The 18,509-nt window shown below is 49.4% G+C and overlaps 1 protein-coding gene across 1 annotated transcript; it reads left to right on the top strand.

Moving 5' to 3' along the window:
- Nucleotides 1-17,172: 17,172 nt before the first annotated feature.
- Nucleotides 17,173-18,101, top strand: LOC115640272 (olfactory receptor 6J1-like; the record flags this gene model as incomplete). Its single annotated transcript, XM_030543049.1, is given in 2 exon segments — nt 17,173-17,335; nt 17,338-18,101. Coding segments are annotated over 2 exon segments (927 nt in total), but the record flags the coding sequence as incomplete, so codon positions are not given.
- Nucleotides 18,102-18,509: the final 408 nt, after the last annotated feature.

Below are 18,509 nucleotides of genomic sequence, written 5' to 3'. Positions count from 1 at the left end.
GAAAGGGTTTTTCCCAATATCTAACCTCTCCTCCCTTAACGTGTGCCAGGGCCGGGCAGTTCGGAGCCCTGGCCCCTCTGGGCTCGCTGCATCGGTCCTGACTGGACAGCGATTGCTGGAGCCCTGGTCCCGCTTTCACTGCAGCGGTGTGTAGCCCATTGCGTCTCGTCCTACCCTCGGCGGCTATGGAGAACAATTGACCCCCAGCCTCTCTAGAGCAGCCTTCACAGATCTGACCCCTCTGTCTCTTCTCCTGACTAACCAGGTCCAACTGCTTTAACTCAGGGAGCGGCAACCTTTGGCACGCGGCCCGTCAGCGGGAAGCGATGGCCAGCACATCCCTCGGCCTGCAGCAGCAAGCCATGGCCAGTGGGAGCTGCGATCGGCCGAACCCACCGACACTGCAGGTAAACAAACCAGCCCGGCCCATCAGCGGATTTCCCTGACGGGCCATGTGCCAAAGGTTGCCGATCCCTGGTCTAACCTCTCCTCAGAGGCTGGGTTTTCTAAGCCTTTGATCATTTTTGTTGCTGTCCTCTCCTCAAATTTCTCCACTTTGTCCACCTCTTTCCTACGGCGTGGGGCCCGGATTTAAATGCAGCAGCCATCCAAGGCCAAATAGGGTTGGACCATCATCTCCTGGAATTTACATTGTTCCAACCTCTGAATGATATTTGCCTTTTTGGCGACTGCATCATATTCTCCCAGGGCTCATCCATCCCAGACCAGTGCGTTGCCTCTATCTGGCTGTGGGCTGCCCCGGGGCTGTGGGGAGCATTGGGGGTCCTGTAGGGGATTATCAGGAGCGATGGGGCAGAAGTAAGCAAGGGGAGGAATGGAGGGTGAAGGGGAGGGTGTCTGGCTCTGGGGGTGGGGGGATGGGACAGAGCCCTGGGAGCTAGATGGGGGGATCCTGGAGAGGGATAACAGGGTGGGACGAGACCCAAGGGGACTTGATGAGAGCTGGGGGATCTCTGGGATCTGGCTGGGGAGGCAGTGGGGCAAGTTGGGGCCTATCTGGGATCCTGGCGGGATCCTTTTGGGCTCTGGTGAGGATCCAATGAGATCACTCTGGATCTGGCTGAGACCTCCCTCTATGACGCTGTCAGCCTCTTGTGAGGTCACGGCTGGACTCTGAGGTCACAATTTTCCTCTCTCTCCTCCGGGGCTCCCAGGCACGGAGTGGGTGCATGGAGATGGGGAGTGGTGCCTCCCTGGAGCCAGTCTCCGCACCAGGGGGAGCCTGCAGCCGGTGCAAGGCAGGGGAGAGATGGGGGCTCTTCTGGTGCTGCGGGCTCGGCGGCTGTGCAGTGAGTCACAGCACAGAGAAGGGTGGAGGGACACACACAGGCCTGGCACGAGAAAGCTGGGCCCTGGTACCTTGTGTCCCTTCCCATCTCACTTTCTTTGCACTGAAATCTGGGGGGCTTCCCCGAGCTTGGGACCCTGTTACAATTGTCCTCCCCTGCCCCCGATCAGGTCTGCATGTGCACACGCGCACACTCTGCCTTCCCCGTGCAATACGTGTACAACGCACAGCACACGCTAGCTGCTCACTGACACATGCCGGCTGGGAAAACTGCTTCCATCCAGGGAGCGTTTTCAAGACAGACCGACTCTCCCATCACAAATCCCCACAAAGTCGGAATCCTCAAAAATGTTAATGAATCATAAATGCCCCCAACAATTTTGGTTTGGGGGCTGTCCATAGCATCGGAGGAGGAGGTGGGGCCTTCATGTATGTGTCAACGTTGCAAGGGGTGTGTGCATCCTGAAAATCACCACCAAATGTGGTATGTAATTTATAGCCAGCTCCTGGGTCACTCAAAATCTTTCACATTGGTGGTGATGATTTTTAAATTTTATTTTTACTCGAACATCACTCCAATTTCCACATGAAAAGCTGGTTTTAGAACCAGAAAAAAAAACCTTTTTGGTTTGAAAATGTCAAAACAACTTCAGTTTTTTTTTTCCAGTTGAAAAATTCTCCAAACTGACCTTTTCCATCCAAAAGTTTTGGTTTCAATGAATGGACATTCATCTGTTTAAAAAAAAAAAAAAAAAAGGTCAAAATTCCTGACCGGATCATAATTGTGTGTTGTGGAAGGGTGTATTTTGTGTGGTGCAGAGTAAGCTGAGTGTATTTTGTAAGGAGTGGGGAGGGCGTGTGGACAATTGCTCTGTTTTGAACCTAATGGGTGTGTGTAAACCAATGTAGTTAATCCGCCCTTTGAATGCACACACATGAGTCAGGACATACTTATAGGGCGAGGGACTCTATCCTGGGAAGCAGTGATGGTGAAAATGCTTTAGTGTCACAGTGGAGAATCAGCTGAACATTTGCTCCCAGTGTGACACTGTGGCCAAAAGGGTTAATGTGAGCTTTGGAGGCATGATTGGGAACCTCGCGGAGGAGCGGAGAGGTTATTTAATCTCTGTATTGGTCACTGGTGGAATCCTGTGTCCAGATCTGGTGCCCACAGTTCGAGAAGGAGGTTGATAAGTTGGAGAGAGCTGAGAGATGAGCATGAGAGTGATTAAAGAACTGGGGAAAATGCCTCACAGTGATAGGAGTGAAGAGTTCATCTATTGGGCTTAACAAAGAGACGGTCTGGGGGTGACTTGATCCCATCTATAGGTACCTATGTGAGGAGCAGAAATGTTATAATTCGCTAGCCAAGAAGGTCTAACAAGATCCAATGTCTGGAAGCTGGCGAAATTCAGACTAGAAATAAGGTTTTAACAGTGAGAATAAACGAACTGTTGAAACAACTTAGCAGGGTCACGGTGGATTTGCCAGCAATGGCAGTTTTTTAACTCAATATTGGATATGTCACTCTACTGAAATAGCAATTAATTCAGGGGGGTTCTCTGGCCTGGCTGATACCGGCGATCCGACGAGGTGATCACAACGGTCCCTTCTGGCTTTATCTATATATATATCAGGGAGGATAGGTCCCTCAGTGGCTGTTAGCCAGGGTGGGCAGGGATGGTGTCTGTAGCCTCTGTTTGCCAGAAGCTGGGAATGGGCGGCAGGGGATGGATCACTTGATGATCACCTGTTCTGTTCATTCCTCTGAGGGACCTGGCATTGGCCACTGGCGGCAGACAGGACACTGGGCTGGACGGACCTTTGGTCTGACCCAGCAGGGCCGTTCTTATGTTCTCTGAGTTCTCCTTAGGGCACCCCTGCTAAGACCCAGGCTCTCCTGTTCCTTTCCAGACCCCGCTGCCCCCCAGGTCAGTGACGCCCACTAGCGCTGGAGACGTGAGTTCCCCGCGGCCCGGCTTTGCCGCACCATCTCCCCAGGCCAGGAGGAGCTGGAAGGAGAATTTCCACTACCGGGACCGGTGCCTGTCCCTCTCCGTTCTGCAGAAGGTGGAGGCGTCGCTGGCGGAGCTGGGCTGGGCGGTCTGCCAGGAGGCGGCGCTGCAGCGAGGGGATCCGGGCCAGGCGGCCCCGGGGCAGCTGAGGACGTGGCTGAGGAGGGAGTGAGGGGGAGGCTGAGAATAAAGAGCAGGATATTAAGCGGACGGCCCTGGAGTGTCTGTCTTGCTGGGAAGGGGTGATCGGAGCAGGGAGGGGGAATGAGGGAAAGGGATGGGGGGCCCCAGGGGGGACAGGGAGGGTGCCCTGGAATGGGTGGGGAGCAGAGATTTGCAGGAGATACTTTGGCTGTGGTGGGGGCTGGGTGGGAGGAAGCAGGTGGCAGAGTGGGGAGGGCAGCTGATTTCAAGGGGGGGCATGTTCTGGAAGCACTGGGGGATGGATGGGGGAGTGGAGATGAGGGGGTGCTCCAGAAAGGATAGGCGTTGAGTTTGGGCAGCGGGAGACACCTGGAATGGGGCAGTGGGGGGTTGGCACAGGGATCTGTGTGGGAGTGGGGGCACGGGGTGCGGGGAGCAGGGGGGTATGCATTGGGGGAGCAGAGATCTGTGTGGGGCAGTGGGGAGCAGGGATCTCAGTGGGGTGGGGAGGGGAGCAGGAAGGGGCGCCAAGACCCCCTGGCCCCCCAGGCTGAGTGCAGTGTGACAGCCCCCTGGCCAGCCCTGAGGTCACAATCGCTCCAGGGGCTGTGCAGCCCCCAGCCCCAGGCATGGGGCACAGGGCAGGGCAGGCAAGGAGGGGACCCCACCATGGGGAGCACGGTCTCTTTGAGGAGGTCGTGGGAGGAGCGATCACTGGCATCAGGGCTGCTGAGCTGCTGGTGGAGGGGCAGGGGGACGGTGAGTGAGATGGTGAGGCCCAAGCCCCCCCACCTGGCTCCGTCTGCCCCTCTGTAACCCAACACCCCCCTTCTCTTCCAGCCCAGAGAGGTGCTGCTCAGCTCCCCAGACACACTGCGCGGCCACCTGGAGACCTCGTCCTTGGAGGCGGCCTTGACTTGGAGACGCTGGCTCCGCAATTCCAGACCCCTGCCTCCCCCGTCCTTCTCGTTGTGGGAGGCTGGAGACGGAGGCACGTGGGAGGAGAATTACCGCTACCACCGACTGGCAGGCAGCCTGGTGTCCTCCGCAGAGCCCACGGAGGAGTTCCAGCTGCGCATCCCCCGGGGGCCGCCGTTGCCACTCCGGGACCTGGCCTATGGCCAGATGTTGGGTGAAGGGCACTTCATGCTCCATCTTCCACCATAGCGCCTCAGGCACTGACCAGCTGAAGAAAAGAGATGGAGGAGGATGAGCCATCTCGGTGGTATCTCCGGGAGAGCCAGGTTGTTTTGGGCCATTGGCATTTGTAAGGAACAATCAGTTTTGGGTCAAACAAAATCTTTGAGTCACAGCCTTTTTTTTTTTAGTGTTCCTGGGTTTCTGATGAAAACAGCAAAGAGTTTTTGAAGAAGCTTTCAGAGAAAGTTTTCCATTAGTCATCTCGTTTCCCTTTCCAGTTTTGTACCAGGGGAAAAGTTAGGGCAGAAAACTTTTAAGGCATCCCTGCCCTCTGGGAGGTGTAACTTTCCATCGGGCTGAGGGATGGCTTTCTTCAGGACTCCCCCTGTGGCGACTAAGCCCAGCCAGCTAGCACTAACTGCTCCTCTCACTTTATTTTAAGCTGCACAACAGCACTAATTGGGGGACCTTGCTAGGAAATTGCAGAAGCCTTCAGTCCATGCCCTGTTCGGGCCTTTTGCAAATGGCAATTCAGCTTCACGGGTCAGCAATCTTTGAACTCACAATCTATGTCTTCCCTCTAGTACTGGGGCGAAAGCCCAATATATGGTGCTTTCAAAGGGGTTTAACTTAATTCCTCTAAATTGCTTTGACAATTAATAGGGGTCTGAATCAAGACCCCATGGAAATCAGTGGAAAGATGTCCGTTGACTTCAGTAGGCTTTGGGTCAAGCCCTAGCTCTGACAGGCCTAAACAGTAGTAGGCTATTATCCTTTGCGGTCCTCCAGGTTCTCACAGCAGGCTGTCTCACTTTGGGGGTGTATCACACTTTGGTGTCTATAGAACACACAAACTTTCCGAGATTCAAAGACTAGAAAGGAGCGGGGTGATCATGTGGGCTGAACCTCCTGCATAGCACAGGACTTCCCTAAGTTCAAGGTCGGTCGCAGCAATTGGACTTGAAGAGGTGGCTTAGAAAAACAGCCAGGCTCGATTTCCAGCTTTCCAGCGATGGCGCATCCACCACAGCCCGTGGCAAGTTGCACTAGTGGTTCATTCCCCCCTACTTGCATTAGGAAAGATCAAAATACAAACATGCTGAGGTTGTCAACATGTCGGCTTTCAACTGATCCTAACTAAATTGTTTTCCTAGTTTGTCAGTCCACAAAACATGTTGAGATTTCAATGTTTTCATCATTTCAATCTGGGATACAAAATCCCCAAAATTCTCGTGGGATGGGAAAATTCTTCCTTCCCAGGCCCACTCAGGAGATCTGGGTTCTGGTGTGACGGGGTGGGCCCCTTGGCAAGTCACCTGATGTGCTGATATCACTTAGTCTACCTGTTCTGCCAGCCTGGGCCCCCTTGAGCCAGGCTCTGCAAACTTCCTCTAACCCCCACACAGGCAGGGCCACACCCAGCCGCCGATCAGCTCTGGACAGACTCAGCTTCAGGGACTTGCCGCAGCACCCAGCTGTCCCCCTCCTTTGGCGTACAGACCCAAAGATGTATTGTATTCACCTCTGCCCTCGATGTGGAAGAGGGTATGCACAATTCCCACCCCCCCCCTTTAGAAATCACCTAAACTGGGTTGTATTTTAATCCAGAAATAAATGTATGAACTAGAACAAGTGTATTAAGTAGTTAAGGAGGTAGCAGACAGAACAAGGCTGATTACTAAGAAAATAAAACAGAGCCCACAAACTAAGCTTAATACATTAAAGAAACTGGTTCCACGTAAGTTCTCACCCTAAATGTGGTTCTAATAATCTTCACAGGCCAGACACCCCTCCAGCCTGGGCCCAGTTCCCCCCTAGTTCAGTCTTAGTTGTTTCCAGCTGTCATCTCGGGTGGGTGACGGGAGAACTGACAGCCAGGATTATCTCACTCCCCACCCTTACATAGGATTTGCATAAGGCATGAGTCCTTTGGTTTCTAGTTTGAGCCCCCTTCCCTTACAGTGGAAAGTTACAGGAAGTCCCAGGTAATGGCAAGAGCACCTGACTCTGTAGGGCAAGGGTCCCCAACGCAGTGCCTGCAGGTGCCATGGTGCCCGCGTGGGCATCTAAATGAGCTCGCGTCCTGGCCCCCGGGAGAGTATCTGCTGAAATGCCGCTGAAATTCGGCAGCATTTTGGCGGGGACACCTCTTGATGATGACGCTTGTCGCCAACAAGTGACATCATTGAGAGGCGTCCCCGCCGTGGTCCTTCATCTGGCGCCTACCAGACAAAAAGGTTGAGGACCACTGCTGTAGGGCCCTCGTAGCCATTCTTCCCAGGCCGACCCACGTGGTCACAGGCAGGCTAAGCTCTGTTACAGTCCACTGTCCTCGCTGTTGGGTTTTCCATTCTTGTACCTGAAGTGGTAGCAGGGGCCGTCAGCCAAAGAAGCACAGTTGAAATACAGCTACATAGCCAATATTCCTAACTTCAGATACAGGAATGAGACAGGCACACAAACAGGATATTCACATTCAGTAAATCAGAACCTTTCCAATGATATCTCACGTAAGCCATCTTGCATAAAGTATCTCTCAGTTATGTCATATTCATATCCTAAGCATATTTTCATAAAGAATATGGAATGAGACATCACATCTGATTCCTAGTTCTGCCACTACCCTGCTGTGTGCCCTTGGTAAAGTCATGTCCCTTCTCTCCAGCCTCCTGCTCACTGTCTATTTAGGCGGTCAGCTCCTTGGTGCCTAGTTGTTTTTGTGCATGCAGCACCAGGCACAGTGGGTTTCTCATCTCAGTTACTGTGTGTCTGATCATCCACAAGGAGCAGATTTTGGTCACCCACTGCTGACCTGTGGTGGGATTCAAACCCATACCTCAGAGGATAGCTCAGAGAATAGCTTCTTCAGTGGCAGGGAGCTAGCTATTAGAGTAATGGAGGCAGGTAACTACCTTAGTTAAATAGATTTTGGAAACTGAAAAAATGAAGAAAAAAATCTAGTGGGGGAAATTGAAATATTTCATTTCAATTTTGACCTTTTTTTCCCTTTTTTGGTAACTTTTTCACATGTTTAATTAGTTTGAATTTCAAAATGAAGTCGTTTGAAACAAACCCAAGTCCAGTTTTCCAGTGATGACAGTGTCGAAACCAAAAGTTTCAATGGCTTCAAAACTTTTATTTCAAAAAAATTGTTGAGGAGTGATTCACGCAAATGGACCCACCTTTGCAAACTGTTTTGATTTTGACTCATCATTTTGTCAAAAAAAAGTTCTTTTTATTGACGAAGTCCTGATTCCCTCCGGATTTTAAGGTGGGATAAGACCATTACGGTCATCTGGGCTGATGTCCGGCATGACGTTAGCTCCGGTGTCTGTTTCTATGGTTCATGGTCTTCCTCCATTGGCAGCCCAGCCTGGAGTAACTCCTAGGCAATGAGTTCCCTGAGGGTGCTGCCTCTGTAAATAACATGTAGTTAAGTAGGAAGCTCTTGGGCAAGCCTATCTTGAAGCAGCGTCCATCAGACACGCACCAACTCCTTGTCCACTTGTTTTACTCAGTGAAAGGCTCCTCAGGCCAACTGCCAGCATGGCAGCCATGAATATCTCTGCTTTGCACTGGGATGCAGGCTGGCGAGAGATAGACCTTGCTGCTACTGGAGAAGGTCTCGACTAGACCACGCTGCCTGGGAATCGAGCAACAACGAGTGCCACGACGTCTGCTGAGCCATAGGTCTCATGACACACCGATGCCATTGCAAAGGTACATTCCCACACGTGATTGACGTGACTGCGCAGATGTGATTCACGTACAAGAGAGGAGGATAGCAGCAGTGTGGGTATTACCCACCCACAGCACAGACTCACCAACACACTAATCCACCAAAAATAAATCCTCCCCCCACCCCCACACCGCCCCACAGTCACAGTAGCTACACATTCACATGCTAATCTCACCTCTCAGGTAAACCAACATTTCTGCTGTGGGAAAGCTTCATTCCAGATGCTTTATCTCATCCAAATGGTGTTGTCCCTGAATGCCTCAGGTAGTTCACACTCAAACCCCGTTTCCAACTCTGTCTGTATATCTATTCAAGGGACACCATCATACGATTTAACCATATCAGCCACGCCATCAACCTGCACATCTACTAACATGATATCTGCCATCATGTGCCAGCAATGTCCCTCTGCCATGTACATTGGCCAGACTCGACAATCTCCACACAAAAGAATAAATGGACACAAATCAAATGTCAAGAATGATAACATTCAAAAACCATTCGGAGAACACGTCAACTACCCTGGTCACTCAATTACAGACTTAAAAGTGGCCATTCTTCAACAGCAAAAAAAACCTTCAAAAACAGACTCCAACGAGAAACTGCAGAACTGGAATTAATTTGCAAACTGGACATCATCAAATTAGGCCTGAATAAAGACTGGGAGTGACTAGGTCACTACAAAAACGAATTTCCCCCTGCTGATACTCACCCTTGCTTGTCAACTGTTTGAAATGGGCCACTCTGTTTACATTGGCCTCATTACCAGTACAAAAGCGATTTTTCCTCCTGTTGAGAACAGCCCACTTCCACTTTAATTGTATTGGCTCCTTAGCACTGACCCCCCCACACTTGGTAAGGTAACTCCCATCTTTTCATGTACTGTGTATATCTATCTTTCTACTGTATTCTCCATTCCAAGCATCCGATGAAGTGGGTTTTAGCCCACAAAAGCTTATGCCCAAATAAATGTGTTAGTCTCTAAGGTGCCACAAGGACTTCTCCTTGTTTTTGCTAATACAGACTAACATGGCTGCCCCTCTGAAACCTCAGCAAAGAATCCTGTAGCACCTTACAGACTAACAGATGTTTTGGAGCATGAGTTTTTGTGGGTGAATACCCACTTCGTCGGATGCATGTAGTGGAAATTTCCAGGGGCAGGTATATATATGCAAGCAAGCTAGAGATAAGGAGGTTAGTTCAATCATGAAGGATGAGGCCCTGTTCTAACAGTTGAGGTGTGAAAACCAAGGGAGGAGAAACTGGTTCTGTAGTTGGCAAGCCATTCACAGTCTTTGTTCAATTCTGAGCTGATGGTGTCAAATTTGCAGATGAACTGAAGCTCAGCAGTTTCTCTTTGAAGTCTGGTCCTGAAGTTTTTTTGCTGCAGGGTGGCCACCTTAAGGTCTGCTATAGTGTGGCCAGGGAGGTTGAAGTGCTCTCCTACAGGTTTTTGTATATTGCCATTCCTAATATCAGTTCTAGAATGCTCCCTTTTACAGACTAATCTCCTTTGAGCCTGGGTCCAGCAATCACTCACACCCCTTGCCGTCAGTGCCCTTTGTTCCGGTTTCCCTTAAGTATCCTGGAGAGATGGAGAGGCTCCTCCTGTAGCCAGCTGAAGATCGCTTACTTGTGTTCAGTTTGATTGGTCAGTTTAACAACATGGTCAGATTTGTAAAAATTAAAAAAAGAAGAAATTATTGGGGTTTTTTTTTTTTTGACACCTAAAATTTCATCTTTGAAAACTACTCAGTTTTCAAATGGAGAAAAATGTCAAATATTCACAGGAAAGTTTTCAAAGCCAAAAATCAATTAGTTTCAAAACTTGACACAATGAAGTTGTCTGTTGTGAGAGTTAAACGTTTTAATATTTTTTTTAAACCTCTACTTTTTATGCTTTTCTAGTTCATTTTTGGAATAAACAGGTAATCCTTCTAGGCATCTAACTGTGTCCTTACACACCTAAACACCTTTAAAAAGCTGGCCTTTCTTTAACCCCCTTTCCTGAATCTGGTTGGAATAAAACAAACACTTGAAATATTTAAAAGGTTAATGGATAAAAATGGAGCCAAAAAGAAAAGCTGCCTGGTTCTCTTTGTTATCCTGGGGTGCCTCCTTGTGGCTGCACTTAAAATAGCTTCTCACCACTTTAAAAATCCCTTTCCTAGGTCAGAAAACACTGTTATTTCTTTGCACACTGTGTCGGTTGGTTAATTTGAGTGTCTCATCATATTTTACATCCTGGTTCATTTGTGTGAGAACAGGTGTTGAGAGAATTCTGGGAATGTCCCACACTGGAATAAGCCTGTCTTAAAAAACAAAAAATCAAGGGCTGGAAAAAATGTCTGAAAATGAGGGATTTAGGGAACCCAGCCTGTTTAGTTTATCAAAAAGGAGATTGAGAGATGACCTGGTGACTCTTGAGAAGAAAATACCAAGGACCAAAGGGCTCCTGAATCTGTTAGAGAAAGTCACGACAAGAACCAGGGCCTCACAGAGGATTCAGGGAGCCTCGGGCAAAGCAGGGGAGCTGTGGTGCTTGTACTCACCTGGCAGCGGTCCAGGTCTTCAGCAACGGGGGGCCCTTCAGTCGCTCCGTGTCTTTGGCAGCACTGAAGGGCCCCCCCTCCGCTGCTGAAATGCTGCCGGACTGCTGCCGGGCCAGGGCTCACAGAGTCTCTTTCTCTCTCTTTGTAGAGGGAGAAGGGCCTGGCTGCATGGAGCTGGACACAGGGTACCTGAGTGGAGCAGGGCTGGGGAAAGGCAGAGGAGCTGGGGAGCTCCAGCCTGGAAAGCCCCAGGCTGTGGCCCAGCATAAGGCCTACAGGTACTGGGGGTTGTGGAGGGCAGCCCAGGGATAGGCCAAGGCAGCAGGTCAAACTCTCCTTGCCGGTGATGAGTGGCTGACGCTGCAGTCTGTCCCGGGGTGCGAGGGCTAGACAGTGACTGGCAGTAGCCATATACTGAGGTGAGGTGGGGATAGTGGGAGGGGGTCTCCCAGGGAGGGAAGATCCTGAGAGAAAGGGGTTACTGCCAGGGGGTATCACCCCAGCTAAGAGGGCACCAGAGTCCAGAGAGGGACATGGGGGGCCAATCAGTAGTGGATCACTGGCCTGCGGAGGGCGCTCTGGGCTGGAAATGGAGCTAATTCCCTGAGACACCAGCAGGAGGCGCCGCAGGGGTGAATCTGCACCTTTACAACCTCCCAGAATCACGTTTGCTTTTTTTGCAATGGTGTTACACTGACTCATATTTAGCTGGTGATCCACTATGACCCCCAGATCCCTTTCCGCAGTGCCCCTTCCTAGGCATCATTATGTGGCACCAAGCCCGATGGGGCCTGGGGTAGCTCCTGTGCAGTATAAACAACAGTCATGGAGGCCAAGGCTGGGATTCTCAAATGAGCCAAAGAGGTTCGGCACCCACAGTTTCTGGGGCTGAGAGCTTCTATCGAGTTATTTTTCCAGGACGCAATGTGCATTGGCATTAATTTGTCCCTGGGCTGTTCCAATGTAAATACAGGAAATGTCACACCACAACTGTCTGTGTGGTTTTGTATGTAGGTGCTTTTTAAACTAGTGCTTCCATTCCGGGCTCTGTGAAAGTTGTTCAAGTCCCGCAGGTGAGAATCGCGTGAAGCACTGATTTCATTCTCTCACGAGCTTTTCCTTTAACCCTCTGTATAGGGCCAGGTTTCTAGAGAGGTTCCGCTTGTGAGGTTTGCACACTGCAATATCCGTGTGTGAATCTGCACCTGGGAAACGGGTCAAGATGCAGAATTTGGATTCCAGAGATGGGCCTAGTGACTTCAGTTTGCAAATCAGCACCCAGAACTGACTGTTTTAATTGGGAGGGGGGGCAAAGAAAACACCTTTTCAATGGAAAATGGCTCTTCACACCAATCATTTTCACGTGGTGCGAAATGTGGGGTTTTTTCTTCATTTTCTTTTTTAGTCAAAATGGAATGAATCTAAAAATTACAGTTCAGTTCAAGTTGAAGTTAAATGAAAAAAATAAAAAAATCAAGTTTTGATTTTTCATATTCTTCTTACACCTCCTTTCCCCTCCCTCCCATTGGACAATGCAATGGCTGGGCAAAAGGGAGGAGGCCATTTGATTGGAAACACATTACCAGCAGACTTTAAATTTTTTTATGGAATCCTCAAAAAAAAAAATCACAGACAATACCTAACATTTTTGACCAGTTCAGCCAAAAAATAGCAGTATAAATAAACACTACGATTAAGGCTCCGTTTTCATCGCAGAGCTCATGGAAGTCACAAATTCTGTGATCTCTGTGACTTCTGCAGCAGCCTGTGCAGCTGGCTGGGGAGCTGCCTGAGCCACCTGTCTTGGGTGCCTCCACCTCCCAGCAGTAGGAGTTTGGGTATGCGGGGGCTCAGGGCTGGGATGTGGTGCAGTGCTTACCTAGGGGGCTCCCCTCCCTCAGCTCCTAGCTCCATGTGATGCCTCTGCCAGCAGGCACCGCCCCCGCAGCTCCCATTGGCTTTGGTTTCCAGCCAATGGGAGCTGCAGAACTGGGGCTTGGGGTGGAGCAGAGGCAGCAAGTGAAGCCAGGAGCTGGAGGTCACCACTGCCCCGGAGCTGGGTCAGGAACCTGCCAACCCTGCCCCCCGGGCCAGCACCTCTAGCGGCCCCCGGGCCTCCCCCCTGAACTTCCCCCTCCAAGTCTTAGCCAGAGGTTTATAGTACAAGTCATAGACAGGCCGCCCAGAGTGGGGGTTAAGTGGGGCAATTTGCCCAGGGGCCCCCACGAGAGTTTTTCAGGGCCCCTGGAGTGGGGTCCTTCGCTTCCTCTGGGGCCCCCGGAAAACTCTCGTGGGGCCCAGGTCCCTGGAGCTGCTTCCACTCCTGGTCTTTGGTGGTGTGGGGGGGTCCTTCCTCCCCAAGGTAGAAGGACTCCCTGCAGCCAAATTACCGCCGAAGTGGGACCTGCCGCCGAAGTGCCAAGTCTCACTTTGGTGGTACTTTGGCGGCAGGAGGCCCCCACCATGGGTCTTTTGGGCACTTCGGTGGTGGGTCCCGGAGCAGAAGGACCGCCCCGCCTTTGAATTACTGCCAAAGTGGGGGCCCCCTACTGCCGATGACCCCAGGGCCCGTGAATCCTCTGGGCAGCCCTGGTCATAGGTCACGTGCTGTGAATTTTTGATTACTGCCCTTCACCTGTTAATGACTAAAATACGTGTGACTAAAAGGTAGCCTTAACTGTGATTACTGTATTTCTTGTGAGGCTGGTTATCCACTGAAACAAGCCCCAGAGGGCAGTGGTGGAGGAGTCTTTGTCTCTCAATGTCCTCAAACAGAGATTTAACACTTTAGTCAAACACAAGTTCTCAAACTCACAGCAGGGCTGGCTGGGTGAAGGTTAATGACCTGTGATGTACAAGAGAACAGAGAGATGGTCTCATGGTCCCTTCCCTCTGTGTCTAGCTCTCGCCATGTGTTCTACGGCGGGCTGGATTTCCTAGCTCGGGGTTCAATATTCTACTGGGCAGCAGGGCACCTTGGCATGAGGTGTTGCAATGCTGAGCAGAGCAACATCTACACACCTTTACGGACCTGGGCCAGGCAGGCTGCAGATTGTCAGAAGGGGTCAGCACTCCCCTACCTCTGCTCCCATTGAAATGAGTGCAAACTAGGTCAGCACAGAGTGCCTCTGAAAAATCCCACCCTAAGTGATTTGCCAAAGGTCGCATGCAGCACCTGTGACAGAGGTAGCATTTGAATGCAGACTTCTGAGTCCCGGTCCAGTGACTTAACTGTAAATCCGCCCTCCCTATCAATCCGTCTTGCCCATCGTTGTAGTATCTGACTGCTTATTAAAAAGCCCTGAAGTTCATGGTAGTTAATGATTACTGCTGATCCCATAAATCATTCCCTAGGCTGGCACGTGAGCATCTGCCCTGCGGTACACTCTCCTGAATTGCTTCCCCAGAGAAGAGAGAAGATATTAGCCCCTGTTTATTTGCTGGGTTAAAATGACCCACCTTAGCACAGTGGTCCCTCTACAAAGCACCTGAGATTTGCCATGAAGAGCGAGAAGAGATTTCTTAAATGTAGCAAACTCTCTTTAAGATCACCATGGCAGCACAAAGCCTGTTGCAGGGTAGAGTCTGGTATCTCTCTCGTTAATCCGTGTAGTATCTCAGCAGCCTCCGAAGAGCCAAACGTGAGTATTTGTAGAGGTTCCAAGATTTCATTTACCCAGCTTGGGCGAGACTTGTTCACCAAATTTTAATCTGACAATTTGCTCAGTGAAATTTATGATCTGTTGTTCAATGAATGCATTTTCCCCACCATTCTTCCAGCTTGGAGGAAAAGGCACAGACATATTGTGTGACAATTTAGTCAATGGATATAATGAGATTTTTTTTCAATAAAATATTAGATGCTTAATTTATTTTGTTTCCATCACACAAAGACGGCTAAGAATGCTGAGTGACTTATTCTGATCTATGCAGCAGGGTGCAGAGGAGAAGGTGACTGGGGTGCTGTACTGCTCGTATCTCGAGAAGTGAGATGTTTACACTATTGCACTCAGTGTCATGTTGTTCATGTCTCTAGACTGGCATTTTCGGATGAGCCTCAAGGAGTTAGACACTCAAATCCACTGAAAGTCTTTGGGAATTGGACACCTACCTCCCTTAGTCACCTTTGAAAATCCTCATCTCCATCGTCTAAATTTTCAAAAGCGTCTGTTCATTTTGGGTGCCTCATCTTTTGGCCACCTTATGACATCTTCAAGGAGCCTGATCAGCAGAGCATCCTCAGGATTTTCTGAAAATCAGGCTTACTTAGACACTTAAGGCCAGATTGTAAAGATGTTAAGGTGTGTAAAGATGCATATAGGCATCGAGTGGGCTTTTCCAAAGTGCTCAACTCCCATAGATTTCAATGAGAGTTAGGCACCTCGTCACTCTGGAGAATGCTATCAGGTACCTAGGTACTCCTTTAGGTACCTAAATACATTTGGCTACTGAGAGTGTAAATGATTTGATATTGGGACCATGTTTTGTTTTGTGTTGCACTTCTTCTCTCTCTGCCTCAGTTTCTTCACCTGTCTCACAAGGGTAACAATACAGCTCTCCTTTGTGAATCACTTTGAGATTAAAAGAGGAGGGTGTTACATTGCTCTTATTTATTGTTGTTGTACAGCCTCTAGCACATTGGGTCCCCAGCAGCAGCCCTGTGTTTCAGGACAATTAATTATAATCAACATCTCACCTCAGAAACCAATGCAACCACATCACACTAGTCATTGGCCTGGTTCCCCTGCAGGGATAAATCTCTATGGCTGAGCTGAATTCAACAGGCCAGATCAACAGCTGGTTTTGAACAGGATGATGTAGCTCCACTGATTTCATACAAGTTTTTATCGGCTGAGGATCACACCACGTCCTCACCTCTCAACCCGCTGAGGCCCAAAGAAGAAAAACAACGTGTGGCAAACAAAGCAGATGAGTGACACACAAATTATTCAAGCAGGCAACTTGATGATGTGCAAGGCCGGCTCTAGCCATTTCACCACCCCAAGCATGGCGGCACGCCGCGAGGGGCGATCTGCCGCTCACCGGTCCTGCGGCTCCGGTGGATCTCTGGCAGACGTGGCTGTGGAGGGTCGGCTGGTCCCACGGCTCCGCCTGCAGATGCTCCACTAGAGCCGCGGGACCAGCGGACCCTCCACAGGCACCCCTGCGGGAGGTCCACCAGAGCCGCCTGCCACCCTCCCGGCGACCGGCAGAGCGCCCCCAGTGGCATGCCGCCCCAAGCACGCGCTTGGCGCACTGGGGCCTGGAGCCGGCCCTGATGATGTGAGATTCCTGTGTAATGGCCTCTTTGTCTCCCCAAGCTTGGATATCTGTTTCCAAACATCAGTGCTGGGGTTCAACAAGAAGCCATACATTTGGTGAAGGGATTCCTGAGCAAGGTCCTTTGGATGCTGTGCACAGGAGGTCAGACTAGATGATCATTATGGTCCTATAGAATCTAGAAATCGATGAACCTCGGATTCATGATTCTCCGCATTTCTGATGTTAATCATTTTGCACAATTTAAGTGAGAGGAGAAATATCCAATCTGTGTGGAATGTAAGTTACTGGAAGTAAAACTCATTAGATTTAGAGCTGGTCATAAAATTTGGGGTGTTTTTTCTGGCTAAGGAAAATGTTCAATATTTTCTTCAAAAACTCAGAAACTTAAAACGTTCACTCCAAACTTGTCAGAGACTATTTTTCTCCCCCTGAAAACTGCCAGAAACTGAAAATTGTTTAGTTCAAATGTGGAAAATATTCAGTTATCACGTTTCTTTTCTGGTGAGATATATATGAGCCAAAGAGAAATGTAGGGCCAGCTTTTCAAAGCTTTTTAAGCATCTAGAGAAGATGATAGGTGTTGGTGTGATTTTTTTCTAAGTGCCTAAGCATATTAGGCATATAATGTCTATTGATATCAATGGGATTTAGGTACTTATGTGCCTTTGAAAATCCTTTACAAATACCTTTAAAAATCTATCTCTAACCTATGTAGATGCTTTTGAAAATCCCACATGGCTACATCTTTTGGTGCCTGAATTCCTTTGCAAGTGTGGCCCATGGACACTTACTACCACATTTTCTTTTAGTCAAAAACCCAATTTTCTGGGGCTTTTACAATTTGTTTTTTGAAAATTGCTGACAGTAGAATTTCACCCAGATGTAGAGATGCCCCCTGTCATGAAGGACATTTGAGAGATATGATCTGGCCCCAAGATTTTACAAACCCTGCTGTATAATTGTTTCCTTATCCTAATAGGTCAATGGGGAATGGAGAATCACACTTCAACTGTGTAAGAATTCATCCTCTTGGGGTTTCCCATCCGACAGGAGACAGAGATCCTGCTCTCTGTGGTGCTGCTATGCTTGTACCTTTTGACATTATTCAGCAACATGGTCATTCTCTGCATTGTCTATGCTGACAGCCGCCTACACCCCCCATGTACTTCCTCTTGTGTAACCTCTCGGTATTGGACCTATTTTCTCCCTCGGTGACCGTGCCCAAGATGCTGCAGAACCTCCTCTCGGGAGATAAATCCATCTCCTTCGCTGGCTGCATGGCCCAGTCCTACTTCTACTTCTTCCTGGGCACGGTGGAGTTCTTCCTCTTGACCTCCATGTCCTACGACCGATATGCTGCCATATGCAGCCCGCTGCACTACCCCATCCTCATGAGTAGCCGTGTCTGTGCCCAGATGATGATGGCCTGTTGGCTTGGTGGGCTTCTCTCCATCCTCTTCCCAACCATCATGATTTCCAGGTTGTCCTACTGTCGTTCCAATGTCATTGACCATTTTTTTTGTGATTCTGGCCCCTTGCTGGAGCTCTCCTGCACTGACACACATCTGGTTGAGCTAATAGACTTCATGTTATCTTCTCTTGTCATCCTCGGCTCATTAACCCTAACGATGATCTCCTATGTCTTCTTCATCTCCACCATCCTGCGCATCCCAACCAACACTGGCCAGAATAAAGCCTTCAGCACCTGTGCCACCCACCTGACCCTGGTTCTCATGTCCTGCAGTATCTCCATCTTCATGTACGTGACACCGTCACAGAAGTACACCTTGGAGATGCACAAGATCCCTGCCGTGCTCAGCAGCATAGTTAACCCACTGCTAAATCCCTTTATCTACACCTTACGGAACAACATAGTCAACAAGGTTTTGAGGGAGACTTTTAGCCACAGCAAAGCACTTGTATTTCATAGTGTGGGTGGATTATCCCTGACTTGTGCTGCTCCTTGCAGAAAGAGAAGAGTAGCATAGGAATGAGCAGATCCATGGGTCAGACCCATCGTCCGTCTAGCCCAGTGTCCTATCTCTGAGAGTGGCCATCACCAGATGTTACGGAGGGAAGTGTGAGAAACCTCACAGCAGCCAGATGTGGGATAACTTGCTCCCCATGAAGGACTCATCCTAAACCCTGTTACTTAGAGGGTGAAAGCAGGAATTTTTATATCCCTGCTTAAACAAAAACTGCCCTTTTTACCATTAACTATTCTAATTTTGGATATTTTTGTCATCGATATAAATATCTAGTCCCACTTTGAATCTTGCTAAATTCATTTTTTGTATAATTTAAGGCCATATTAGGTCATCTAGTCT

This window comes from Gopherus evgoodei, unplaced genomic scaffold (genome assembly GCF_007399415.2).
Source record: "Gopherus evgoodei ecotype Sinaloan lineage unplaced genomic scaffold, rGopEvg1_v1.p scaffold_271_arrow_ctg1, whole genome shotgun sequence".
Lineage (NCBI taxonomy): Eukaryota > Metazoa > Chordata > Testudines > Testudinidae > Gopherus > Gopherus evgoodei.
Note: the sequence above shows the minus strand (reverse complement) of the source record. Positions and strands in the feature narration are given on the sequence as shown.